This window comes from Hesperophylax consimilis, chromosome 8 (genome assembly GCF_061612785.1).
Source record: "Hesperophylax consimilis isolate HC1 chromosome 8, BYU_Hcon_1.0, whole genome shotgun sequence".
In the NCBI taxonomy this organism is placed as follows: domain Eukaryota; kingdom Metazoa; phylum Arthropoda; class Insecta; order Trichoptera; family Limnephilidae; genus Hesperophylax; species Hesperophylax consimilis.
The window spans coordinates 40,843,860-40,871,492 of record NC_142843.1 but is presented as its reverse complement, the minus strand read 5'-3'; the positions used below and the strand labels follow the sequence as shown (position 1 = coordinate 40,871,492).

Genomic DNA, 27,633 nt, shown 5'->3' with positions numbered 1-27,633 from the left:
TACAACAAACACACATAATAATATAATATTGTATTCAAATATTTACAAATTATGATTTAAAAACAGAATATTTTTTTAAATACTGTTTTATCGCTTACTGATTGTTTTTCTTTTCTTTAAAAAAATACTACATTATAAGAAACTTTATCTCAGAAATCATTGTTATTTACATATTATATAACACACCATCACAATTATATTATTGTCATGTACGACTGTACCTTACATTTATTTATCAAATAAATGTAAAAGGTTTATTGCCAGATACAGACTTAATGCATAGTCTCCCGAAGCCGTAATGTATAGGATTCGGCCTAGAGCCCCAACCTTGATGGGTGCCCCGGTCGTGCATTTCCTTTTCCGTGTTCAATAGGAGGCAGTACTGCCTTGAAAGACATACGGGTTTGTTGCGCTAATTCTCTTTCTGAACTCTAGAACTACCTCCTATTGAATACGGAAAAGTATAATAAAAAATTTATTGTTCTATCATCAGGCTGCGTATCCAAGAAGCCATGTTCCAAGGACCAGGTGCTGAGCAACACGACAGCGGAAGAGTGCGTGCCGCGCTCGTCTTGCAAGCCGGTTTGCCTCACCCTACCCAATGGGAAGGTGCTGCTGGAGGGGGAGGTCATGGAGGAGGACCAATGCCACTCGTGCCACTGCTCCCGAGGAACCAAGGTCTGCAAGGGACAACCCTGCTCTACACTGCCGGTAAATAGCACACTCATATTTACATCCTCTTTAAACCTATTTAATAATCACGGCTAAGTTGGCATCGCATCTCATTCCCACCCAAGCGTCATTAATTCAATTCCTCGGCTAGCTAAATCCTCCAGTAGGAAATTTACATAAATATTCTCAGGTTATTCTTAATCTGGAAATGTTGGTCTTTTTTTTAAAACATAAACAAATATAAATATATACACGGTGTTCGGAAACTAGTGTACAAGTGGGAAACTGATAAAAATCTACATCACAGAAAATGAGAGAATCCAAAAAATCAGGTAGATTTATTTCGAAATCTGTTTGGATAAAAAAAATTTGATGTTATATTTTTAGCCCGACACCACTCCCACGGCCACCTTGTCGACTCCTCGCATGATGGAGCAACAGATCAAGTGCACCAATGGCTGGACCGAGTGGATCAGCAATTCGGTGCCACTGCACTCCAAGGATTCCAAGAACCTCAAGAATACCAAGTCCAGTAAACCCTTCTCCGTGGAGATCGAAGCTCTACCAACTCCACTGGAAATGGTAATAATATTGTGTTATTTATATATAATGTCACGCCCCAAAGAACTTTCTTAGTATTTTGCATCAAATTTTACATTGTTGCGAAACTTCATCCTCCCCATCTCCATCCCCTCCCCGCTCCCTTCAGCCTCACAACATACCCCAATTGGGATGCCATAGTCCCACTGCCTCCGAACCGTTGTGACTCTTGTGTCATATAGTTCCCTTGATTGTACACAGAGCGAACAATATTACATTAACCTTTACATACCTGAAGATAAAAATTATGTATCAGCAGAAGGAGGATCACTACGACCCCCCATATATATTGCGGAGCAATCGTGTCAACACTCAGATATTAATATTTTTTACTATTTCTTTAATACCTACCGTTTTTACCGGTCAATGTCTATCTTCGCCCAGCAGTCAATCACTAAGGACGGGTTGTTTCGGAGAATTTGAACAATTCATCAAATTTCAACGTTCATTTCCGGGTTCTGTGAAAGTCCTATTCAAGTTCTGTTATTATATCATTATAGGCTAGTTGCTTGACAAAGCTGAACTTAAAACAGAACTTGAAAAAATCTTTCACAGAACTGGAAAATGAACGTTGAAATTTGATGAATTGTTCAAATTCTCCGAAACAACCCGTCCTTAGTAATGCAATATTGTTTTAAAAAATGACAAAATCAAGCTTATTGTAGCCCAACTTTTTATTTTTTTATATTTTTTGCATACTCATTTTTTTGCTTGAGGCGAGGAATTTTATAAAGTAACGAGGATCCGGGAAGGGAGAGTATTTTTGTCGAGATTGGATATATATATTATTTTGTATCTGTTAACGGGGTAATTAATGTTTTAAATGCAGATCCAGATTACCAAAGAGTTTTTCTAGGATTACCTAAATTATGTAATCATATATTAGTATTTGGTATTAAGGCGATGCACTACGTCGCGTAATATTTTAAATCGAGCCGTTATCAATAACTCCCCTTACGTAGATGGCGATAAGGTTTTAATTCCCGCTTAACACCATCCGCCTGTTTTGATTTATGCAAGAAAAAAACATGGCCAAAAAGTGACTTTTATTTAATTTTGTGGATGTTCAGGCATAAATATTTAATTTTTTTCCGATCATTTTATAAATGAGTCGTGTAATTTCTATACCCGCTATATCAACTTTCATTGATTTGGAGAAAACCGCAAAAAACTGTCACATCTCTAGCGTACATAAGTAAATGCATTACAATTTTTTATATAATGAATTGGAGTAATAAAATTTCGAAAAGCATTTATTTTTCTATATATGTCTAGCAATAATTAAGTAATTTCGATAAATAAAATGGATATAGCGGATTTTGATACTCACTTCGTGATTTTGAAAGTCAACTGAGCCGACATGGCGGGTTTAGAAACTCACACGTAGATCATTTTGACACACGAGCGTGGCGTCAGAGCGGCGGCCATATTGTATTTTGGAAAAATAACTGCTTGTGATTCGTTGAATCCGATATAGCGGGTTTTGATAGTAACTTTCTGTATGATATAGCGGATTTGGTTTCTCACTCGCAGTTTAAACATGGTTTTTGGTCGCGATAAGGAGGGTTTTGAAACTCAATTTTTGGCTCCTCTTGTTGCTCGCAAAAATGTGAACAAGATGTCACACTCCGATCATTTTGTCAAAAAATCGGATATAGCGGGTATAGAAATTATAGGATTCAAATAACTTTATTTTCCACATTATACAATAAAATCATAACCTAAAATGGGTTCGTAAGTAGGAGATTTTGAACTTTAAAGCAGTTTTCATAGGCCTTATACATTATTTTTTTCTGGGCTTATAAAAAGACTTATCTAAAAAATACTCGATTATTTCAAAGGCCAAGATGTATTCTACTCGCAGTATTTAATTAAAGCATCTGAAACATTTCCAGGCGACCAAATTTTCAAACCAAAAACACATGATTTTGCATTACTACGTAGTGCATCACCTTATAAAACTACTTAGATATTGCACAAAACTCTTGTTTGTATTAACACCTTACAGTGTAGAAAGGTTAAAAAAAAATTAGGTATTACAAATTACTATAATATTTTTGTTGTGTGTAATAACCGTTCAACTCCATTTCCATAGAAAAACCGGCCTGGTGGTATATGCCCCACGGATATGATGGTGGATGTGGAATGCCGTACTGTAGAAGGCCATCTGACAGCCAAGGAAACAGGGCTGGATGCGGAGTGCAGTCTCGAGAAGGGACTATTCTGCCGCCAGCCAAGCGCCGTGCCGTGCCCCGACTTTGAAATCAGGGTCCTCTGCAAGTGTGGTACGTGAATGCTTTTTTTTTATTTCTAAAATACAATTATCTCACTTATCAAAACCCTGTTAATATTAGGAGGCGCATAAGGTTACAGTAGTGAAAAGCTTGACTTGTAACTATGGCGTAAGTATAGGTAAACCGACCGGTTTAAGAATCTAATATGTAAGATGGTAAATGTTTTTCCAGAGTAATACATAGATACTGTCACGATCGGCTTGGTTATAGACCAAACTTCAGAAACGACACATTGCTTGAATTAGATTTAGCCATGTTTAGTGAGCAGATTTGATGCTTCACAAACTTCTGCTTTCTTTCCCAATTCCTTCAGTCTCACAACATAATCCCAAAGTGGGAATACCATTTATAGTACTACTGGTACTCTTACAGAGATAAGATTGCACAGATCTGGCAGATCAGACAAGTTTGAAGATCTTATTCTTATAATTTCATATTTATTTTTTATATTAAATTTAGTTTATTTTCCGACTTTGTGTCCGGGTTAAATCTTCCCCATAGGAAACACAAAACCCTTTCACACACTTTTCCACAAATGATCATCTAGTCAATCCACATTATGCAAGTGCATTATATGTATAAGCATAATAAATACAAAAAAAAAGTGGGTGTGTCAAGCCTACGCAAGACAGAAGTGAAACTTCTAGTTTCAGCTGATGCTTGGCGTGGCGCAGTTCGCTGGTGTCTGAGAGAGAGGAAAGAAGAGAAGAGAGAGAACGTTCGTGAGCGGCTCCCCCACCTCAACAAGGTTTCACTTCAAAAATGCCACAGCCGAGAATCGAACCTCGCTTAACTGATTGAAAGCCAACCACGCTGAGCACCAACTGTAAGCAAAGCCGCATAAATTGATTATATTATGTAGGTTCTGAAAATATGAGAGCTTGTTATGTTTTATAATGTTACCTACATCACACCCAAAATATAATATATTTTTAAAAATAATGTACAATGTACAGAAATAGAATCCCACACAAGATCGCGTAGTGCGCTCTAGCGAACGGATATTTTATCAGAGGGAGATAGTTTTAATTTTTTTTTCTGTAAATTATTACATATTATCAAAATAAATAAATTAATTAAATAAATGTAATACAATTATCATAATATATAAATTAATTAAATAAATGTAATACAATTATCATAATATACGGATTAGATAATAATTTTAATCCAACACAATAACGCAAAGCGCGCTCTAGCGGAGTAATGTTTTATCACAGTGAGATAAGTGTTTTTATTATTTTGCAATATTATTTTCTTTTAAAAAATGTTCTGACCTACTAAAAAATAAGATATTGAATGAAAAAGGCGTTAAAAACAAAAAAATAATGTGCGATGGCCGAGAATCGAACTCGGATCAACTGCTTGGAAGGCAACTATGCTGACCATTACACCACCAACGCCAGTTGTCGGGATGAGCTAAGAAGCATTTATATGTTACTTCAAAACTTTGACTAGATCAAATGAACTTTAATCGGTGGTGGGGGTACCCGCATTTTCGTTTCGGTCATGAGTCGGTTTTACTCCGGTCCTCGAAATTGCATGACGCGCGTAAAGAAGTTTCACTTCAATAATACAAATACAACACGTCAAATCACCAGAGATCAAATGGGAAAATAATTCACCGACTCCAGATATTTTCATATCAGAGGGTTCGGCTCGGTAGAACTTCTAATTAGACCTATAAATCGTACTAATCCCTCAATATAAATATTTAAAAAATCTTTCATAATCCTACATGTATTTAAATTTGACTGATTTTTGAATTTTTATGTATAAATTCTTTGACAGATCTAATACGCCTAAATTTTGAATGAGAGAGCTAGGTATATAGCCAGTAGCCGAAATGACAATTATTATTATTATTTATCAAGCAGGCAGCATTCTGATGACGCGCTCATATCTGATTTCGCAATAGGTTTAAAATACTTTCTTCTCTCCAAATAAGAATCTTGTTGAGCTTTGATTACTTTATATTTGTATATTGCAAAAAACAGACAGGTATTTTTATCTCGTCTCTTCACAGAAATGCACCACTTATTTAAATTAGCAAGAATTTTAATGTGTTTATTACTATTCTTGCGCAGATCAAACAGAAGAATTCACGACCGAGGTATTCGAAATGGGGACTCCGAAGCAACAATACCCTGAGGTTCTCTCCCACCTGGCCTGCGACGAGTCACGCCCCAATCAGGAGTACCCCGGAGACTGCGCCCGATTCCTGCAGTGTGCCCCCGGCATGGGGCCTGTGGAGCACCCCAACCTCGTAGAAAAGACTTGCGGCCCCCACATGCTGTACCATCCGCACACAATGACTTGCGACTGGCCACAGACTGTTATCGCCATTAAGCCGGAATGCGGAGGTACAAAGCCTTTATTAATGATCATAACCTCAAATTTATATATCATACCAAGCACATCATAAATTTCTCAAATCAGTACTATTTAAAATAAATATTTTTAAGGGTGGAGACACATTAGGCTATATGTACGCATCATGGCTTGGCCTATCTCAGCATATCGCTCGCCATACACTACCAATGGGAATATATGACGAGAAATATGCTGAAATAGGTCAAGCCACGAGAATATGGCGTGCTTAAAGCATGGTCTGTCACAGGCTTAAGTGAGTCCTAAATTAAATATTGAATTACATATCTTTTATCTTTTAACAATCTCTAAAACTGAGAAAAATTAAATTTGAGAAAAAAAAATAAAACGTGCCTACATTACATTCCATAAACTGGCCTAACTTCCACATTCTAACCTTACCTAACCTTTATAAAAGTAAAAAAGATCACCTTAAATTAATTATTAAAAAAATATATATTAAATACGGTTAACGATAAAACGTCACGCAATATTTTGTATACAAATACATACAATTACAATAATATGTACATACATTATAAATATATGTATGTTCATTATTGATCAGCAGTTTATTGACCGAGCGTAGCTGTTTTAAGTCTTGTTTTAACTCAACCATTGGGCATTTCATCCATCTGTCTGTTTGTATGTTCCGTTTCCATTTCAAGGTGGTTACCGTTTTAATAGTTCAGAAAAATTTATGTGAAATCGTCTTATTTATTTGGATTTTCTTATTAGCATTTTTTTAATATTATGGTACCTATCTGCCTGAAGAAAGTTTAAAAAAGAAATGTCATGAGATGTGAAGTTTCTTTGGACGAATTGTATAATTCCTTATTTGAATTTTTTAAATGTTACAAAACATATGGTTTATTGAGTAAGTTAAACAGGTAGGTGTTTAAGTACCTACCTACTTACAAATCTTATGATTTCTGAGGAAATTTTGGTTTAGATTTTAAATAAGAAAACATTAAAAACATACTTTTTTGGACGCTAGGTCTACTGTTCACAGAACTACAGTATATATACATATTATGATTGGTACATAATTATTTTTCTATGTTTCCAGTTGCCGTAACGGACCATCAAACAGTTGGCAGCACGATTTCCTTCGTTGAAGAACTTGGTAAGACATTATTATCATTACTTCATGAATTAAAACTATGATATTGTAATCATTACTTTAATTACCTTAATGTTGTTGTTTCAGAGGTAACAAAGTCTCCATGTGAACCTGGTAAAGTGTGGTCGGACTGTGCAGTGAACTGTCTCAAAGTCTGCCTGTTCTACGACCACTTCCTCAAGACGGGAGGGAAGTGTACTGGAGGACAGGTAATATACAGGACCATAATAATATGTTTGTATATTCAATAAAGCTTTATCACCTGCCCTGACTAAAGGATTCTGAATTTTGTGAATGTGGACATAATTAAAACAACAGAAATCATCGTAGAAGAATGTTATTCATCAGTTACCCCGAGGCAAATCTGTGGTGAACCATGTCACTTCCGATACGGTTAACTGGCTGGATACTATCAACTCACTTTCACCTCGCAAAAAAGAAAACCTGACCTGAAGATGAATTCTAAGGCTGGGAAAAGTCCCACCTCAGTCCCTTGCGGTAATAAGTAGGTGAATGAATAAAGATCTGTAGTGCCATGCATTTCGTACGAGAACCATCGGTCCAACTCGTAGGCGGCGCTTTATCGTACGCAAGGCACTATTTCCAGCCTAATTCTATTTTGAACTTCTTTAAAATCAGCTGTCAGCTGTGAAGGTAAATAATTATCTTTGTATCTTGTAACATTGGTTTTGTTTGACAGAAATGCATCGCTGGCTGTGTGGACGAGAGTGTAAGCTTCAAGCCCTGTGGGAAGGGATACTTCTGGCGGGATGCCAAAACTTGTGTTTCTGCGGCTGATTGCACCTGCGTATCAGCGGACGGAAAACCCGTTAAGGTTACAACCATTGAATTATTATTTTCACCACTGACTTGTGTTTATTTATACATCGGTGTTACTTTTACATCAGCTAACTATTCCTATATTATATTTACATACAATGTAATATAGATAATCCTATTTATATTTTAATAATTGTTTTTATAATTCCTAGCCTGGAGAAGTAGTCAATGAAGGCCCTTGCAGCGTGTGTCAGTGCCTCAACAACGATTATGTTTGCGAAGAGACATCTTGCAAGAGGACCAAGACTAACGACAAGTTAGAGAAGCTCAAAAAGAAACCCACATCTTCATCTGAGAATGTTGATAGTACAGAAGAGGAGGAAGGAGACGCAGTAGACAGAAAGGTCGTTCTTCGACCCAGTACGCTCTCACCCCCACCAGATTGCAACCCTGATCGGTATGTCTCAGTATCAGTTTACATAACAAAATAAACAGCTATGTTTAAAACCACAGATAATAGAATCAAAAGGAGATATGTCATGGAAACGTGTAGACTGTTGCAGAGCTACCACAAAATTACACAGACTTTTTCGGTGACGAAAGTTATGGGTTTGGTGTGTAAGTAGAAAAAATGCGGGATGCTGCTATGCGTAGATACCATATTCAGTATTATCGTGATTAATTTTTGGGTTATTACGCCGTGTTGCGCTTCCATCTTCTGTATCCAAAGTTTCGGACAGTGTTACTTTGTCCATCATCAAGTCAGATGTGTAGATTATGATAAAGTGTGTAGAAGAGATACCGTGTTGCAAGTATTGATCCTCTCAATGTTTTCTGCGTTTAGTTTTGTCATAGCCCCCTAATGCCATAAGATTTTCATTAGTATGGTTGAACGATGTTTGCGACACTTTTGTGCGCGTGGTTTCATACTATTAATGATTCATGGTATATCTACCTTGTGTTATTATCTATGTTTAAAACCTAACCGGGTAAGAACTTTTTGTAGATGTAAAACTCTGCTATAATAACACCATTTAGACTTTTGACTTAGATTTAGTGATGACCGAGAAGACATATCCTTTCTCAATAAAAGACTAATTATACCAATTCGTGGTCATAAAGAATCGCACTTTTCAAAGAGAATATTTTTACAGATACACAGACATCATGATGGGAGACGCTCCACTGCCTGATGAAGCCTACACTTCCAGCAGTTATCTCGGGCCTGCCTTCGAACCGCATAACGCTAAGCTCAATGGAAAAGTATCTGAAACATCGGGTGAGTGTTTCTTCCAAAAAATTTTACTCCCAACACAATTTAAATGGAACAATTCTTTTATTACTGTGGCAACACTCCGTAACACCAATTTTAGAACACATTATAGTAGATTCAAATGTGTAGTTATGATTAATTCCCGAATTCTACATATTATTATTTGGGCAGGAAATAATATTTTGTTTTTAAAATTGTTAAAAGTTTCCGTTTCGTATTTTGATTTAATATCTAGCTTCTTTGATATATTATTAACCTTTCCGGGAGTAAGTTATGTAATGCTGGCCGTGCTCTGGGGAGTGAGTTTTTATTACAAAAATAAAAATATGTATTTTTTTATTAAATTTTATGATAGTATGCAAAATAAATAACAGCCAGTATCTCTGTCGATAATGATGTAAAATGTTTAAAATTGGTATAAAGTAACAGTAATATGCCCATAGATAGCAATACGATGCATATTTACAGAATATGCATCGAATATGAATATGCAACCCCTGTCGTCCATACTCCTTTGGCGAAAGTGTGTACCGTCGTCCATTAGCGTCCATACTCCCGGAAAGGTTAAAAACATTTCAAAAATAAAAACATGGGATAGTAAGAGAGAACAGTAATACTAGGCTTGATTCCTTCAAATACCCCAGAATATTAATAACACATCCAACTCGCGTTAAATATTGGCAGGCAACTCTGGCTACTAGCGGCCCTAATCGAGCATAAAATCCATTAAAATGCATGAAAAAAAAAAACATCACAAACTGTACCGCTAGGAGGCGCTAGTGTAGTATATTGTCATCAGAATGCATGGGAAATGTCAGAAGTTGGAGGTATTATAACTATTCTACATTATTTAATACCATCAAGCTCTCATGCGCCGCCATTGCCGATAGGCACAATAAAAAAAATCATTTCTCTCAACTATTCTGGAAAAACTACTTATGGTAGATTAAATGGATATGGGTATGTGTACCGCCGCCCCGGGAACCATTTACCGGGTCTGCAATAGGTCACCCTTAAAGTATGGAGTATTGTAGCGGGTGAAGGTCGTACAGTAATAATACTCTTAGGTGATCTATGTACTGGTTATTGGGGAGCTGCTTGTAACCCAAGAGGCACAATCCTAGTATGCACCGCCTTTTATAGCATCTCGCAAGCATGCTATCTCGCTTGCACTTACACACATTCATACAGACATCGCAAGTGGTTCGTTATGTTTGGTGACTTAGCAGGGGTGCCTGGGTTTATGGGGTGGGGTTTTTATGAGTCTTGGCGGCGGATGTATCTGTCCACCAAGTGCATGGCAGGCTGGATTACCTTTTTACCCCTCGTACCTTTTTCCTTTCCAGAACTTCCCATCCTTCCTTTCCTAAAAATACCCCCCACAGAGCATCCCCAAAGATGACATAGGCCCCAATAGGAATTATTTTCCTCGAGGCCTGCTGTGTAGAGCTAATGTAAAAAAATAAATATATATACATATGTATACTAATTTTTTTATATACGGGGTGTATCGGCAAGTACCCGACAAACTTTAACCAGCTATTCCTCAGCACATTTGGAGTAAAAAATGTTATGGGCGCTTTGCTGTCCGGTAACATTTTTTTTCCATTAAAAACAAAAAATAAATAAAAAATCCACACTCCGTCACTGTCATTTGCATTGTTTCTCGTGTTCAACAGCTGTTATTAGCAAGTGTGTCAAAAAGTGTCCTCGCTCTTTCGTACACACTAAATAATAATAGTTAAAAATGAGACGAATGGTGCTGTGCCATTTCGTTGTGATTGTAAAAGCGCGCCAACGTAGGTACGTACGTACATTATTCAACGAAACTCGAACAAAATATTGCCAGACGGGTTTTCAAACTTTGACAAGGATAAAACATTGGTGACATAGCGAAAATTTTGCATCAGCATTCCAAGAGTTGGTACATTATTGATTCTGTTTTCATTTCCCTGATATATAAAATATGGTGTAGTAATTCGGTATCGTTGAATGATTGCCAGGCGGCAGTTGGACACCCAAGGAGTCGACCCCCGGCGAGTGGATCCAGGTGAAGATGCCCCGCAAGGAGCCAGTGTACGGCATAGTGATGCAGGGCAGCACGCTGTTCGATCAGTATGTGACCAGCTACGAAATCATGTACAGTGACAATGGACACCACTTCACACACGTCAATAAACCTGACAATACACCACAGGTAATTTATCCAACAGGGTAGGCAAACAGCAAATTAATTGTTATTAAAAAAAACTTAACACAGATGTGGTAAGTTTACACTCAGTATCGCTAAGCTGTGAGCAGCAATACCGATGTTGGTTTGGATTACCTGCCACTAGAAATAAATCCATCACGTATGCATATTACAAGCCAATTACCAGATATATCAAAACTTGAAATACTTTTTTTTACACCACAATTGCATGAAAGGAAGCCAATATAATGTTACTAGTGGATCCTGCAATGTTTCGCTTTTGCTAATGTCTTTCTCGGGCGTCTCCAACTTCTTCCACCATTCACCATCACTACTAACACAATGTAACTGTTAAAAACTACATTACATCGATTCTAATTCGACTTCGTATCTCATTCCCGTGCAGATATATTGCGTTAATTATTCCTCGGGTGTCCCCGACTTCTTATATCATTCAAACTATGCTTTAAACACTCCTGGAACTAATAAGAATAAACTTTGAAATTTTCAACGATATCGGTTGACTAATTTTCGAGTTCTGCAAGTGCAAACATGCAGGCTGAATTTTTATATATAAATATTTTTATGTTGTTAATAAGTTGTACTAATTAACAAAGGTATCAAGAGATGGCACTGATTACAATATTATTTGTATTTGTACCAAAGGCATAGCCTTTTTCGACACGAAGGAATCTTCTGTTGAATGCGCATTACGCACACATGTACTTTTTTGTGTAGAATACATATTTATAAGATTTGAACTTGGATGATGAACATAAGACGATATGATGACAATATATTAATATTGTAATTTAAAAACAGATGAGGCAAAAAATGACAACATTATGTGAATCAGACTCTTTAATATACACGAAAAAAAATGATGCAATGTAAATAATCGCAGTCATTTATTACTATGTACTATACGGGTTTTAATTTGACTTGCAGAGTTCCACTTTTAAATATTACCTGCAAAGTAAGCCAAATAAAATGTGTTATTGGTACCTGCTTAATCACTTTGATATGATCATCTTTAAATTGATAATATTTTTCCAACAATAGTTCCAATTTAAAAAAACTTAAAATCTTTATTTGTCTTTCTTTTGTAGGTGTTCCGAGGCCCCATGGACAACACAACCCCCATAAAACAGATGTTCTTTGTGCCGTTTGAGGCGCAGTACGTTCGAGTGCTCCCCAAGACGTGGCACGACACCATCGCCATCCGCATGGAGCTCATTGGCTGCAGCGATGCGACCACTACTGAGGAAGTGATGAGTACCACCCCCACCTACACTAAGAAGACCACCTTGCCTACAATTACATCAACTGTTAAGGTAAATCATTAATACAATGAGAGTACTGTACAGGGCCCACAGATACAACAGATGTACAGTACACCACTGCTGATCCTTTACAGATCGCAAGTGCGCCCAATGTTCAATTTGGCAGGAGTTTCTGGTCTGCAGAAACGGGCAGCCCATTTGATTGATTTTCCTATCTTTATAACACAGGCGTCAGGTGGGAATGCTGTTCTTGTTCTACAGGTATTTCAATGGAAGATGCTCGTGGGACTAGCGTCATTGATTCCTTTGGCCCCAGAGCATAGTCGAGAAACATACCAATCGTGCACCTACCAATTTGTACACTGTTGAAGATTGTCACATGGGAACGGGTGGTTTCTACGACTCGTTCTTGTGTTCAATAGATAGGCTTTGGAATGTTTTTCCGGCCTCTGTGTTTCCTCCCTCCTACAAGTTGGGTGTCTCTAGGCCCATGTTCGCTTCTTCCTCTCCTCGAAAAGGCCCTCCACGCAGCATCCCCAAAGATAGCGAGATAAATTATTTTCCTCAAAAAAGTAGAATGATCCATTTTGCACTTTGGGTCCAATGCACTAGAATTCCTCTGTGATTTTCCACCACTTTTAATCAGTATTTCAGTGTCTCATCACATATCCAATAGATTAATGATCTTTCATGTTAACCTAACCTTACCTTAAGATGTTTTAGTAATCATAAACCTAAACTGTCTCAACCTAGCCTAAACCTTTTTTTTTAAATTTCAGATAATAAAATGCAAGTAACGTAATACATGTTGTGTTTTTTCTAGCATGTGAAGGAACCGGAATGTAAGAAACCCCAGAAGCTGATGGCCCTGCCCGTGAAGGATGTGCATGTCAGCTCCAGCAAGGCCGACAGTCCCAAGAAGTTCCTCTCCTTGGATCAGCCCCACGCCTGGCAGCCGCTCACCAAATCACCCAAAGAGTGGATTCAGGTGCTTATACAAACTCTAAATCAAACATATAAATCTTTAACACCTCAGGCCTCCTGCGTATTACCAGTTATATTTCCTAAAGATGCTGTCAGAGAATTCGTATGTACATCCGCTGTGCAATAAAATCCAAATAAATGGGATATTTATGTACATATCTGCAAACTAAAAACTGTTTTTGAAAGGTGATGAATACGCTTTCATTTTTTTAAATTATAAATAAACGTAGAATTTTCGATATATTAAAATTTTGCAACACAAAATAGTTTTAAAATTACTCACCTACTTTCGTCTAAACACTGAACTAAAATTACTGATAACGAAAAAACACATATTTCATAGAATAAAAATTAGTAAAAACATCACAAAGTTTCATAAATTTATCACGAATTATGGTCAGAACCTTTCGTTTCATGTAGGTCTACATTTTAATTTAACTGTGGTCAACTTATAGATTTGAATATGAAGTGTAGTATTTTCTCGTTCTAACACCGTATCATATTTCTCACATGACGGTAAACGGGTAAACTAAAAGGTAAAAGGTAAACTAGGTAAAACTGAACTAATTTGCCTGAGGGGTTGAAATCAATTGCCTGTTGAGAGTACCTTCTTATCTCTGCTGTGTTGTGAGAAGAAGTGCCCTCTTCTATCTGAGGTTGGCTATCATCGGGGCAATCTTTACCCTGCACGCCGCAGCCGGGACAACTCTGGAGTGGAATGAAGATCACTTATTTAGTTCGGCTCTGTTGCTAAATCCTATATGATCAGTGGGGGTTCGGGGTCTATTTCACTAGGGGTTCAACCAGAAATTCAAGGGAAGAAGATAAAAGATTAGGTAAATTTACTAATACCATTAAAAAATAAACGGTTAGAGAAATGCAGGTAAAAGAAGATAAATAAACATTGACTAAATTAACTACTAACCATAGAACGTTAAATATTTTTTGCCTCGTACAAAGTAGGTAGAACCGGCCGGCACAATGTGCGATAGAACTCAAGCTATTTCGGTGATACTCGTCAAACTCCGGAGGTTACGTGTCCACAAGCATTTCCAATCGCTGCGCACAAAAATCTTATGGGTTTGGCCAAAATTATTTCATTTCACTGTCTGTGAATGAGGATCATGAGGATCTTTCTCATGAGGATCATGGGTCCATAAGTGCTGATTCAATAATGCACTTAATGGAAATATCAGGTTGCTTGTGAACCGTATTATTCGGCCCCGGATTAAATGCGGAATTTAAATGGCGCGCACTTTTAAATATATCAATATTGTAACGCAAGTTGAAATATAGAAGTTCACTACATAAAGGCACTTTAGAGAAAACCACCACTCTGACATCATTTAAATAAACTCACCCAAGAAATGCGAAAGTTTGGCTAACTTAGCACTAACATATTACATATTCATTATTTCAGTTTGACTTTGGCGAAGTCCAAAACATAACCGGAGTGACAACTAAGGGTGGCCCAGACGGCTGGGTGGCCGCCTACAATGTGAAGTACTCCCCCGACGGAGAAAGCTGGAGTCCCATCGTGGACAATGAGCGGGAGATCCTCATGTTCCCGGCCAACTATGATCACGACACCCCTGTCACCAACAGCTTCGAGTTCCCCGTACACGCCCGCTACCTAAAGATCATGCCGGCCAAGTGGAGCAACAATATCAATATAAGGGCGGAGCCACAAGGTTGCCACGAACCTCACACCGGTTAGTGCCGCTGTTTATGTTGCACCTTTTATTTTTTGTGAACCCCACCATGACAGCTTGAATAATCAAGTCATGGTGTTACCACTGTACTGGATTATTTTCCTAAATCGATGACGCAATGACAAAAAACATTGTCAAGTTTTTTGTTTATATGAATACCTCACAAGAGTCCCAACTGCTCCCAACCGTCTACCTCCCTTGAACACTAAGTTTTTAAGCTCTTAAATATGTATTATTATATAAGATATATACATTTGCTGAGTTGAAAAAGTAATTATATGAATTTTAAATTGAAAAAAATCTCAAAGATTGCTACTTAATTTAAAAAATACATCTGGTTTTGTTATTTAACTTGTTATAGATATGAAAAAATCAGTGTTTCTAGCTATTTAAGACATTTGTCAAGAGATTTTTGTTCTATTTGAAATAAGTCACGCTTTACAAAATATTTTTAATTTTAATCGATTTTTAATAGTAGCGTGCTCCCTCTAACATTAATATTTAAATATCTCCCTCTCAATATCCTTCTTCTTTTTGAATGCTTACTACGGAGCCTTAATCCCCAGACATTTATTAAATTTAATTAATCAATTTGCACAGTATTTAATAAAATAATGATAACATTTGAATAATATCACTCATTATATAATAAGTGTTTTTTGAAGATGTTTATTTTTACAATGCTCAATATAATTTTATTTCCAGTGGAGTTCGAGCAAATCCCCGAGTTCACGATAGGGCCAGAGGTTGAAATAGAGGAGGGGTGCCCCCTATGCCCCGGTGTGGAGCTCCCACTCGAAGGCTGCTCCTGCGAAGCCCCCTCCATGTTCGACGGAGTGCAATGCGGACCCCAGGCCAAGTGCCCTTGCGTGGTGGGGCATATTCCGTAAGACAAATCATTGTTAATATTCCTTAATGTAAGAGAATGAAATCTTTTATAAAGAGACAGCACGAGAGAGCGAGATAGACAGGACTACGAAAAAGTGTGACTGTTTATCTTTTTCATTACCTGTTATTCGAAATTGTGTTAATTGTATTCTTTCGATGCTTGATAACAATTGGTAAAGTTATTTGAAAAATCTTTATGTTTTTTTTCAATTATTTAGAAGTTATTGCTAACTTCATTTGAAAGAACTATTTGAATTTGGTCTCAGAGGGCGTGTTTCACATAAAATGACAAATCTTACACTGTGTACAAGAAATTTGAAATTTATTCAATTAAAAAAAAATTAAACATTGAAAAAATATTTTCGAAAATTACATTCTAAAAAAATTGACAAAATTAATTCGGTTGTGATTGAACACAAAAATCATATTTAAAAATATAAAAATTGCTACCAAGCCAGCAATACCAGCAATTGAAAAACTCCCATTTTTATTCGAACCATAGGAAAAATTCTTATATCTATGTATTTCAAATATACACACAGTCCGTAAGGTTTAAAGTAGTCCCAGAGAGAGCGCAACCTTGTACGTCATTGTATGTCACATATGTCATCGAAGATCGTCCTCTACCTTCATACATGTCTTGAATGTCAAAAAATGTACGAAGAATGACATGTCTTACATATCAAAAAATGAATAAACAAGTAGTAATATAGCTGGTACGATATTTTATATATTCAATAATATATCGCTAGATGATATCTGTTCTGATGATTCTGGTCATAAAAAAACTCCTTCACAACAAGCACGGTGTCTTTTTAATAGACTGAATACTCCTTATAATTGTGACGAGTGTATTGGACAGCCTAGTGTCTGTTTTCTTATGATGTAAAAATCTCTCTGGCTTTGAGATAGCCTCATACGCCTATTTCAAACTGAATAACTAGCAATCTTCTTTACCAACTAGTTACTTACTTTGTTGCCAGTGACATCTATGCACAGTGACGGAAACTAAGATCTCTAGTATCATATTATCATTAATCATTTATCTTTTCCTTGACAGATATGCAATAGGCGCCACTTATTTAACAGAAGGATGTGAGACCTGTACTTGTACGCTTGGTGGTCAACCAACTTGTGAGAAAAAAACCTGTCCCAAGTGTAAAAATGTAAGCTAATCTAAATATTTGTTCTGTTAAATAAACCGCTCTACTTCTTCTGATGTAGTTGCGAATGAATATCTTAAAGTAAGCATATTTACCTATCTCCGCTTCTAGTTGTAAATCACAGGCTTTATATGAATATCTTATATCTTCAGTTAGCGATATTTGCAAGCACAGTCAAAATATGATTCCGACAGTCGGTAGACAAAAGCCACTACTTTTAGCGCGGCCTCCAAGGTGTCGGATAAGCTGTCAATATGCATAACTTTTTGGATAATGTCATTCAAAATAACTGGATAATTAATGAATGGAGGTGAACTAACTAAGCTCTTCGAATTGAAAGAAATCTTTTACACGATCCATAGACTTTATTAATTTGTCTAAGATACAATCAATTGATTCCGAAAGTTGGAGAGATGGAGAAAAAAAAGTCTTTAGTTATAACTAAAGACCTCATGAACTAATTAACTCTCTTTTAAAGTGTCAAAAAGTACATGCAGACTTCCAATATATATTGAAGATATTATTTCAATTGAACATAATCAATTTATTATTATTTTTAAGTTTTACATAGCTGTCTGTTGTTTAGGAATGTCAATTCATAGACAGATGGGGCAATGTTGCCAGCGTATGTCAATTTGCATTATCAACATTGGTCTGGGTATCAATAGTGTGACTGTTGCGGACGGAATCAAGGTACCGTCGCAAGCGGATAGAAGAGGATTGGAATTCCGGAGTGCCGATTTACCGTTTCTGTTCTTCTTCCGCTTTCCTCAACAGAGCTGGTTCAAATAGAATTCACTTTTTACCACCACAAACTCGCGAGCTCACGATGGCTTTACAGATTCGACACGGTCGAATAAGGGGCGCTCCGTAATCAGACACAGTTGAAGTGGTGACAGGACGACTTGTGATTTTCAACTTAACTACATACACCTTGTAGTCGGCTATGGGCTGTAGGAATTAGGTAGGTGGACAACAATAAAATGGACGAAACTCCACAACACCCTTCCCTCTGATATGAAGCGAATAGAAAATTTTAATGATTACAAATCAAGAATAAAAATTTGGCTGAAGGAGATTAATGAAAAAACTCTGAAAAAGCATTAAAAATGACATAGAAATCTAATAAAACAGAAATGAATAACTTTAGTTCGCTTCAGCACAGGTCACCCTAGTGAGGAGGACTAAGAAATACTATTTACTATACATATATTTAATATCATTTTGTATGTACATTGTTTAAATAGTCACTATAATAAAAATAATATTGTAGATAGGAATCAAAAGGAAAGGTATAAGGCATAACAATGCTAGGTACCAACAGTGACCGTGCTCGGGAAATCGGTATAAAATCATCGATAGTTACACCTATCGATCCGTTATTGTAAAGTTATCGATCTCACTGTGCTAGCCCCCAGGAGTCGAAATTCAGTTTTTTTTTCAAACCGGTATAAATCACTCTTCTAGAGATTTTCTGTTCAGTGAACATGAACTAATAACTTTGTGAAATAAATTATTTGCAGGGTCAAGTGCCAAAGATAAGCGTTGACTGCCACTGCAGCTGTGAACCGTGTCCCTCTGGCACCCGGCTGTGCCCCACAAGTGAGGTGTGCATCCCGGATGTCTCCTGGTGTGATGGACAAATGGACTGCCCCGATGACGAGTTGAACTGCGAAGTCCCCACCACTCTGGCCCCCACCACTGCTGTTGCTGAAGGTAAATGTTCACAAATCATTTACTATATTCTGTATGCCTCTTACAAATTGAACAGTTAACTTTGTAGGTGGCTAAAGAAAAAACTAACAAACGGAAGAACCATTTTTTAAAACAATAATTTTTTTTGTATCCCCAAAGTCTACCCTAGCGACGCCATTGACTGTGAGACGAGAGTGTAAAACTTGTCAACATATTGACAAATTTGTAGTACAGAAAATCAATTTTGTCCCTCCATTTGGTTTTGCATCCATTTTAAATGTTATAGCTATCAAAAAATGTATTTTAAAAATGGTTGGCAAGTACTTGATTTCAGTTTGAAAAAAATGTTTTAATTCTTCCAAACAAGAGATGCATAATATATCTGAAAACAATACATAATGTGTAAGCTAATTTCATCCCTGTTGTTTATTATAAACCAGTAACCGAGATCCAATGTCCCGTGGCCACATGTCCCAAGGGCTACAAGGTGGTGGAGAAGAAGCCCGCCGGGAGAAAGCAGAACCTGGAGCTGACTAATGATGGTCAGGTGACTTCGGACTCCTTGTTTGCTCAGCCCACCAAGTCTGGCAGGAAAGGGTACCAGCGCTACTTCAAGGGAGGTGCCAAGGGAGGATCCAACCCCAGCGGAGGTATGGAAATCTGTCATTTCTAGTGGCTTTTTGTATGTTTTACTCCGACAAGAGCTTATTAAGACGATGCACCACATCAGTTATTTGAAATCGGGCCACTAACAATAGCGCTCCTTATGTAGATGGCGATAAGATTTAAATTCCTGCTTAACACCAGCCGCCTGTTTTGGTTTATGCGAGAAAAAAACGTCGCAAAAATTCTGTGTTATTTTATTTTGCGAAGTTCAGGCATGAATTATACAACAAAAAGGGCTTAAAAAAACGCTTGATTGTATCAAACAAGATGTGATCTACTCGCAGTATTTAATTGAAGCATTTAAAATATTTCTAAGGGATCAAATTTTCAAACCAAAAGCACATGATTTTGCATTACATCTTAGTACTTTGCGTTAACCCATATTATACCCTTATCAACAAATCAGATCAACTTCAACCTGTGCAGCTCGATTTTGACAATTATAATTTTTCATTACGTTTTTTCGCATATCTAGATGAAGGTAGATATTTCTTCATGAATATTAAAACGAAATATAGAATAAGTCACGTTTGAGGTCAATTGTTAAAAATTTATTTCACTGAGTAAAATTTGGTAGATACCAAAAATTACGATTGTGAACTTTAAAAATAATACCTAATGTTCTCCATATTTTCATTAAATTTGCAGTTTCTTTATCACATGTCCAAACTCTACCTCAAACCACTGCAAATTACGATAATATTAAACTTATTTGGTTTTATGAAAAGCAACAAAAAACATTCTTACCAAATTAAGATAAAAAGTAACTCTCAACTTCAAAAAGATTGGGAATCCTTGTGTTATTTAGTGTTATTTATATGTGAAATTTAAATTTAATACACTTGAAACTTTATTTTAATACACTTTCTCACGCTGGGTTTCCAACCTACAAACACATTTAGTTTAAAAATATGTGCCTATCATAAAATTAAATTAAATTAAATTCGTATTGTAAAAAGATATTGATCTGGTTTTCATATTCCCAGGAATCAAGACCTCTGGATACCGCCCTGCCAAGGCTCCCCTGCAGCGTCAGGCCCTGGCGCGCCCCGTCAACGCGGAGCCCCCCACCAAGAAAGAGTGCGTGCAGTGGCGCTGCGTGTCCTCGCGACCCCCGCCCGGGCTCACTCCCAAGGGCGGCCAGAAGCCCACGCTACCCCCCTGCCCCGCCCCCAAGTGCCCCCCTGAGTATATCATCAGTATGGACAATGAGGAACTGGATGAATACGACTGTCCCAAGTAAGGAATAGTAACATTTATTGTATGTTAACCTTTGGAACGCCGAGCACGACAGAATACCTCCGTAGTGTGCCGAGGGTAAATCTCACAAACAAAATGTATCAATGTCAGATTACCAATTGGATATTCTGGCGCTCAACGGATATAATTTTTTCCCATACAATGTGGCGTTTGTAATTTTAGAGCTTGAGAAATGAAAGATAACCGGATAAAACAGAACAGTGACAAAATAGAATATGATAAAATAATTGGTTAGATTTGGTTTTTTTTCCTTCACTTTTCATACAAGGTGGTGCAAAAGTAATCACCCAATGTTTTTTGGCTGTAATATTATTTATAAATGAAAAGCTTTGGTTCTGCTCGTGAATTATATTTATTTGAAATCTTAAATATTTTTCCATGGCATTATTTATGGCAATTTTCATGACTTTGGCAGAACTTCCGGTGATAAATACTCGCATTCGTGGCGGATATTCTCTTTGAGGGCTTCAAGAATCTGAGGCTTGTTGACATAAACCTGTGACTTCAAAAAACCCATAAAAAGAAGTCTGGAGCGGTCAAATCGGGTGATCTTGCAAGTCTATGCCACAGATGAATTATTACGCAAAAAAATGGAAACAATTATTTTGCATTCTTGAGGAGTAAAGCGTTCCATTGGTTTGTCGACGTGTATTCTGCGTCTGTTTAATTCACAAATGTCAAAGCAGAATTGACATTTGCAAAAATTATCGAATCTTCCAATACGGTGATTACTTTCGCGTCACCTTGTATATGTTCTGTCACTGAACCATCATAACTCGACATGTTTAACTTTATAGGCAGCTAAAGGAGATATTAGCAAACTTTTTTTTATATCATTGTTTTTTTGTGTTCTCAAACTGACCGCATAGTTAAACATGTCAAGCTGTAAGACTCGATAAATTAATTAAAAATTACATGATAGAGAATACATAAAAATAATTGTATTTATAATTATTGTAGTTTTTTCTTCTGAACCTAAATTATTGACTGACAATATATCAGTTTTTAGTTTGAAACAAATAACTAAACTATAACTTGAAAATGCATCTCTGACAGCACATTTTTCTTTCGATTTCTTGACTGAGTGTAGGGAAGTCCTGTTTTAACTCAACAGTTTTGCATTTCCTCTGTCTGTACGTTCCGTTTTCGGTTCAAGATGGTGGCCATTAAAACAATGGTTCATTAAAGATTATTTTACAACTGTAAATTCATTGTGTTTATTTGAACTTTCTTATTTGAGGAATTTCAACATTATGGTACCTACCTACCTGAAGAAAGTTTGAAAAAAGAATTGTTTATTGAGACAGTGATGTCTTCTTTCTTTATTTGAAATAAAAAATATTTACATAAAATATATGATTTGCAATTAAGTAGGTAGGTAATTACTTAGTTACCTACTTACAAATCTTATGATTTTGGTATTGATTTGTTAAATAAGAGAAAAATACTTTTTTTGTCGCGAGGTCTATAGCACAGTACAGTAGGCCTACACAGGACTGACTATTAATTTGAAATTCTAATTTATTTTTATCCTCTTAATACCTTACAATGAACATCTTAACATTTCCTGGATACTTCGGAGAGCTGACTGAATTAACTAAACAATGAAGATATGATTTTTTGTACCTAGTAATTATTTTTTTATATATTAATCCCGCTGTCCTTTCCGCAGATATTCTTGTTCCCCTCCCGCCCGCCGTGACGCGGTGTGCAATGTTACCTGCCGTATATTCAACACGTTTGATGGTACGGAGTTCCAGTATGACATCTGTAATCACATCCTGGCTAGAGATGCTGACATGAACACCTGGGATGTTACTCGTAAGTTACATACAATCAGGCATATTCACAAATCAGTACATATTTCATAGAATATAGAATATATTCCGTCTCAAGAACCATAACATTGTCCCAAAATCATTACAAGATGTTTTTTTCAATTGTTGCTTATAGGCTGCATTCAGACAGAAGATTTTTTTTTGGTGGATACAATAAGTATGAAAATTTGGCTTGTTTAACATATTGCTATTGTAAAAGTGTATTTTTTACCCCTTAACCTCTCTAATGGCTTATTTGTTTGCCTTTTGGAACAGTTCATATGGTATCATAGAAATAGTTATGTCACTCTTACTGTCATGGTTAGAAATATGATCTAAACGGTGTTAGAAAGAGAAAACACTGTGCTTTATATGCAAATCTAGAAATTAACCACAGAAGGATTAAAACGTACACCTCTATGACACCAAAGGCTCCGACTGCATTTGGGAAAAATTCATGAAACTTCTTGATTTTTTTACTGATTATTTTCATATGAAACACAAAACAATGAGGTGAAAATAATTTTTATAATTTATTTGTCTCACAAAACATGTGTTTTTTCGTTATCAGCAATTTTATTTAGTGTTTAGACGAAAAAACGTAAGGTGAGCTATTTTTTACTTTTTCATGTCTGCATTCAAAATTAAAATATTTCAAAAATGATGTCTTTATTTCCACTAAGAAAATTTGAAAGCGAATTTCATCACCTTACAAAAACAGTTTTTAGTTTTCAGATAAATTCAAAATTATTCCATTTACTTGCAAAGCGGAAATACTCTGACCTTCTGACATAATATGTGAGAGAATCCTGTATTGATTGTACATTTTCATTTCATAAAATGATATATTAGTACTGACAAGTTTTGTCATTGAAACTTGTCACATGCAAACCTTTAGATTGTTCCCTGGAAACAGTTTATTTTCCACACAAAAACTAGTAACGAACAAAGCCAACAAAGTTAGGTTAGGTTAAATAGTTTTTTGTTTTTTTTTTCATTTGTGGCAAAGATACCATTTTAGAGTAAAGTACGACGCTTTTGCGGAATATTTGAATAAATTTTGTGTTTTATTCTAGTGCAAAAGAACTGCTCCAAGGATGTGTGCGTGAATGAGCTGGTAATTTCCCAAGGACAAGACCAGGTGAGGTTCCGCCCTGACCTGACGGTGGAGTACAACGGCTACATGTACACCGTGGACCAGACGAGGAAGATCGGCTTCCAGACGCAAACCTTCGCCATCTCGAGACTCGGCGAAACCCTGTTCTACATCTCTACCAAGTACGGATTCTGGGTGACCTACGACAACAAGAAAAACATCAGAATTGGGGTGAGTCAATTCTCTAATCTGATAGTATATCGTAACATCTGGCTACAAACAGAAGTGCTGCTATCTGTAATGTTCAAAGAGAACTGTTGAAGTTCTCTTTGCAAATAAGTGCTGAAAGATTATAAGGCCAATTAGACGTGTAAATAGTTGATTGACATTAGAGAGAAAAATTCGAGGGAACCCAGACTTGAACCTACACCAGAACATGAAAAAATAGGTCACCAAATCAATCACCGTGGTTGTCTTTGTTTGCATTCAGGATTGATCAATTGCGACAGGAGCAATTTTAACATCATTGGATCGTATTTCCTCTCTTTGCGATTATGTTCGGTAATTATTGGCACATTCAGTTTTAAACCAATGTTTTTCAATATATTTGTTCATTGCAAATTCCAGGTTGCCGGCAAGTTGTACGGTCGAGTAGACGGTCTATGTGGTTTCTTCAACGGCGAGCCTGTGGATGACAGAAGAAAGCCTGACGGGTCCCCTGCTAGGTCCACCGAGGAGTTTGGAGACAGCTGGGCCCACAAGGACAGCCCCGAAGTATGCGAAGTCACTGCATGTCCCATCAACCTGCAGAACCAGGCATGGGATATGTGCAAAGTTATAAGGTAACCAAAATACTAATTTTATTACGGTCATAAATTTTGTTTCTACATGATTTACGACTATTAATGCCAAAGGTTTTAATTTGATTAATTTATTTTAGTAATATGTATAATATATGAGTTCCGCTACCTCCTCCTTTTGAGCCCAAGTTTCGGACAGTCATGCACTGTCCATCATCAGGGCAGATGTTTTTTCATTCTTTTCATTTTGCTAAAACATGATTTTCAACATTGAATTAGTAACCGAATAAAACAGAACGGTAACAAAACAGAATACAATAAAATAATATGTTAAGTTTAGGTACTGTTCTGTTTTCTGGAGGAATCCCTTCAATTATTGCATTAAATGAAGTACATAAAAAACCAATTTTGTTTGCTACAAACACGGAATCTGGGTAGAAATTCATATCTATGTATCAAATCTTTACCCCATTCCATGACCAGCTCTGAGATGTTCTCCGGCTGCGCCTCCTCCGTAGACCTGGAGAAAGCCCGCTCCCGCTGTCTGGAGGCTGTGTGCGAGTGCATGCAGAACTCGGGGACCAAGGAGGACTCCAAGGGCTCCTCAGCGCTCTCCATCAGTCAGAGCAAAAACTGCTTGTGTGAGGCTCTGCAGACCTTCGTCACGGGCTGCCAGGCCGGTGACCAGACCGTCAATCTGCAGGGATGGAGAACAGAGACCAGTTGCCGTGAGTCAATATAATTAATTGAAAGATAACTATTTTATGGGAAAAAAAAACTACAATCTTTTTTATTGGACATGTAGAAAGAATGTCTGGTAAAGAGAAGTTCTGGAAGAGCTCAGAATCCACAACAGGCTGTCTGTCTGTATACTTTGGACATATAGCTGGCCAAACTGAGGACTCCAACCTGGAGACACTCGTGGTCTCTGGCAGATCGAGAGGAAGAGGATATAAACAGGGCAGAGACTGTAGGCAAACGGCAAGGGACTGCAGCCAATGGAAAACATTTAAGGAGGCCAAATCCCACCCTGGGATGATAATCGTTTATATACATCAGGACCAAATATTTACTAAATATGATCTTAAGCAAACAGTTTGTTGTGTTTTTATGGCTTCAGTAACAATTTTCAAGGTAAATAGGGACACGGATAATACGCACTTTTAATATAAAAACCACTGTGCATCAGTAAGATAACAATGAAAAGTAAGTATTTTAGTTTCCGGAAATGGAAAATAATGCATTTTAGTAACTATTTCGTTAAAAAAAACTGATAATTTGACATGTTGGTAAACTAGATGAATTCCTCTGCGTCCAATGGCTATTAAAAAAAACAACACTTGATTTTAATTTAATATCTAATGGTGACAACTATTTAAGTCGGGGGTTTATGTCGCTGCACTAAACATGCTTTTAGGGTTTACGTAGTTTGGGTTATTTTAATAATTTATGCATATTATATGCACAGCGCTCTTGAGGTGATTTTGCACGAAAACGGCACTATACAAGTCATCCAATTATTATTATTATATTTCCTAACCTTTGAACTTAACTTTGATTGAGGAAAAATGGAACTTTAATGCATCTTTTACCATCTCCCACCATATAAATTATTTATTTCTAGTAGTTGAAACCAAGTGGTATTTATATATTTTTTGCGCAGTAAGCGTGCAACGGAATTCAACAAGTTTATCGACATCTTTTCTTCACGCCATGTTTTCCCATTTTTATTTATGTTTAAATTAAACCAAAACTGACAACCTAAGAACCTATTTTAAGGTCATAGGTTCATATTTTGGTTTAAATAAGAGAAAAAAAACTAACCTCAAAACTTTAACTTAACTTAAACATCAATAAGAATGGCTGCCAAGTAACAATGGGTTTATATTTGAACGAAATAACTATTAAAATACTTTATTTTCCATTTACAGAAGCCAACTTCTGATTATTCTCAACTACTCATTAAATATATATTTTTTTAATGTTTGTATTAAACTTGTCCCTATTTGCCGTATTCCACTAATGATGGAAAAAATCATTTTTAAAAATTGTCACCTTACCTAATAGAACATAATAAATCTGTTTGAGAAAATATCGAGCGGAAGTTAAAAATGTTACCAAATGCAGTAAATATTTCCTTAACCGCTGCACTTTTAATATGCACGGATTATAGAAATTACTCTTTGTTTCAACTTAATTACTGAAAGCAACAACGATACACGTCGGTATAGATAGTAAAAGATGCAATATAATTCCATTTTTATTCAATCAAAGTTCAAAATTTACCTTTTAAACGATCCCTTTACAGCAGTGTTTCCCACGGTGGGGCATAACGCCTCAGAGATGGGGCACCACGCTTCAGAGATGAGACACGTAGGCATTCCACATATAAAGGGGAATACTCATCGGTCATCCAAAAAATGTCTGAGATGTGCAAAATTGAAATATACGCCAAATTTTACTTAAAATATAATGAAATTCGTTGCAATTTCAATAAGTATCTAAAAAGACAAAAACTGTGCAGGATGTAGACAATATACTGCTTAATTATTTAATACAAAATGTATAAGTATAACGAGGAAATCTATAATTGGTTTCTCAGTAAAGTAAATTGCACATGTATTAAACAACCAAGTATGTAACTGTTAATTTTCCAAAAATAAAATATATAATTACAAAAAGAACATGATACATGATTTCTCCTAAGCATGAGTGCGAATTTGTAGAAATAAGCTATCCGGATATCCGTGAACATGAATGATCGCAGTAAGAACATGAGAATGAGTTTTGCTTAGTATGAGTGCGAATGTGTCTTTTTAAGCTTGACTTTTGTGAACATGAATAGTTGCACTAAGAATATGAGAATGGTTTATCCTAAATATGAGTGATAATGTGTGTAATAATTACAGTAAGAATGGTTTTTCTTAAGAATTAGTGCTATTGTGTCTCATTAAACGTGACTTCTG

General features: G+C 36.5%; 1 protein-coding gene across 1 annotated transcript in view; it reads left to right on the top strand.

Annotated features, from left to right (window-relative positions):
• The window catches only part of LOC149422062 (hemocytin-like), a 66,699-nt gene that overhangs the window by 14,584 nt on the left and 24,482 nt on the right, over nucleotides 1-27,633 (top strand). Inside the window, exons 13-34 of the mRNA XM_089634272.1 lie at nucleotides 494-711; nucleotides 1,060-1,254; nucleotides 3,368-3,557; nucleotides 5,654-5,929; nucleotides 7,006-7,062; nucleotides 7,147-7,268; nucleotides 7,760-7,894; nucleotides 8,052-8,296; nucleotides 8,994-9,118; nucleotides 11,116-11,309; nucleotides 12,413-12,637; nucleotides 13,410-13,574; nucleotides 14,991-15,282; nucleotides 15,988-16,168; nucleotides 17,231-17,336; nucleotides 18,857-19,049; nucleotides 19,469-19,678; nucleotides 20,681-20,933; nucleotides 22,627-22,775; nucleotides 23,848-24,098; nucleotides 24,495-24,709; nucleotides 25,151-25,395. Of these exons, the coding sequence (XP_089490398.1) occupies nucleotides 494-711; nucleotides 1,060-1,254; nucleotides 3,368-3,557; nucleotides 5,654-5,929; nucleotides 7,006-7,062; nucleotides 7,147-7,268; nucleotides 7,760-7,894; nucleotides 8,052-8,296; nucleotides 8,994-9,118; nucleotides 11,116-11,309; nucleotides 12,413-12,637; nucleotides 13,410-13,574; nucleotides 14,991-15,282; nucleotides 15,988-16,168; nucleotides 17,231-17,336; nucleotides 18,857-19,049; nucleotides 19,469-19,678; nucleotides 20,681-20,933; nucleotides 22,627-22,775; nucleotides 23,848-24,098; nucleotides 24,495-24,709; nucleotides 25,151-25,395 (4,242 nt within the window). The remainder of the gene's footprint in view (nucleotides 1-493; nucleotides 712-1,059; nucleotides 1,255-3,367; nucleotides 3,558-5,653; nucleotides 5,930-7,005; nucleotides 7,063-7,146; nucleotides 7,269-7,759; nucleotides 7,895-8,051; nucleotides 8,297-8,993; nucleotides 9,119-11,115; nucleotides 11,310-12,412; nucleotides 12,638-13,409; nucleotides 13,575-14,990; nucleotides 15,283-15,987; nucleotides 16,169-17,230; nucleotides 17,337-18,856; nucleotides 19,050-19,468; nucleotides 19,679-20,680; nucleotides 20,934-22,626; nucleotides 22,776-23,847; nucleotides 24,099-24,494; nucleotides 24,710-25,150; nucleotides 25,396-27,633) is intronic.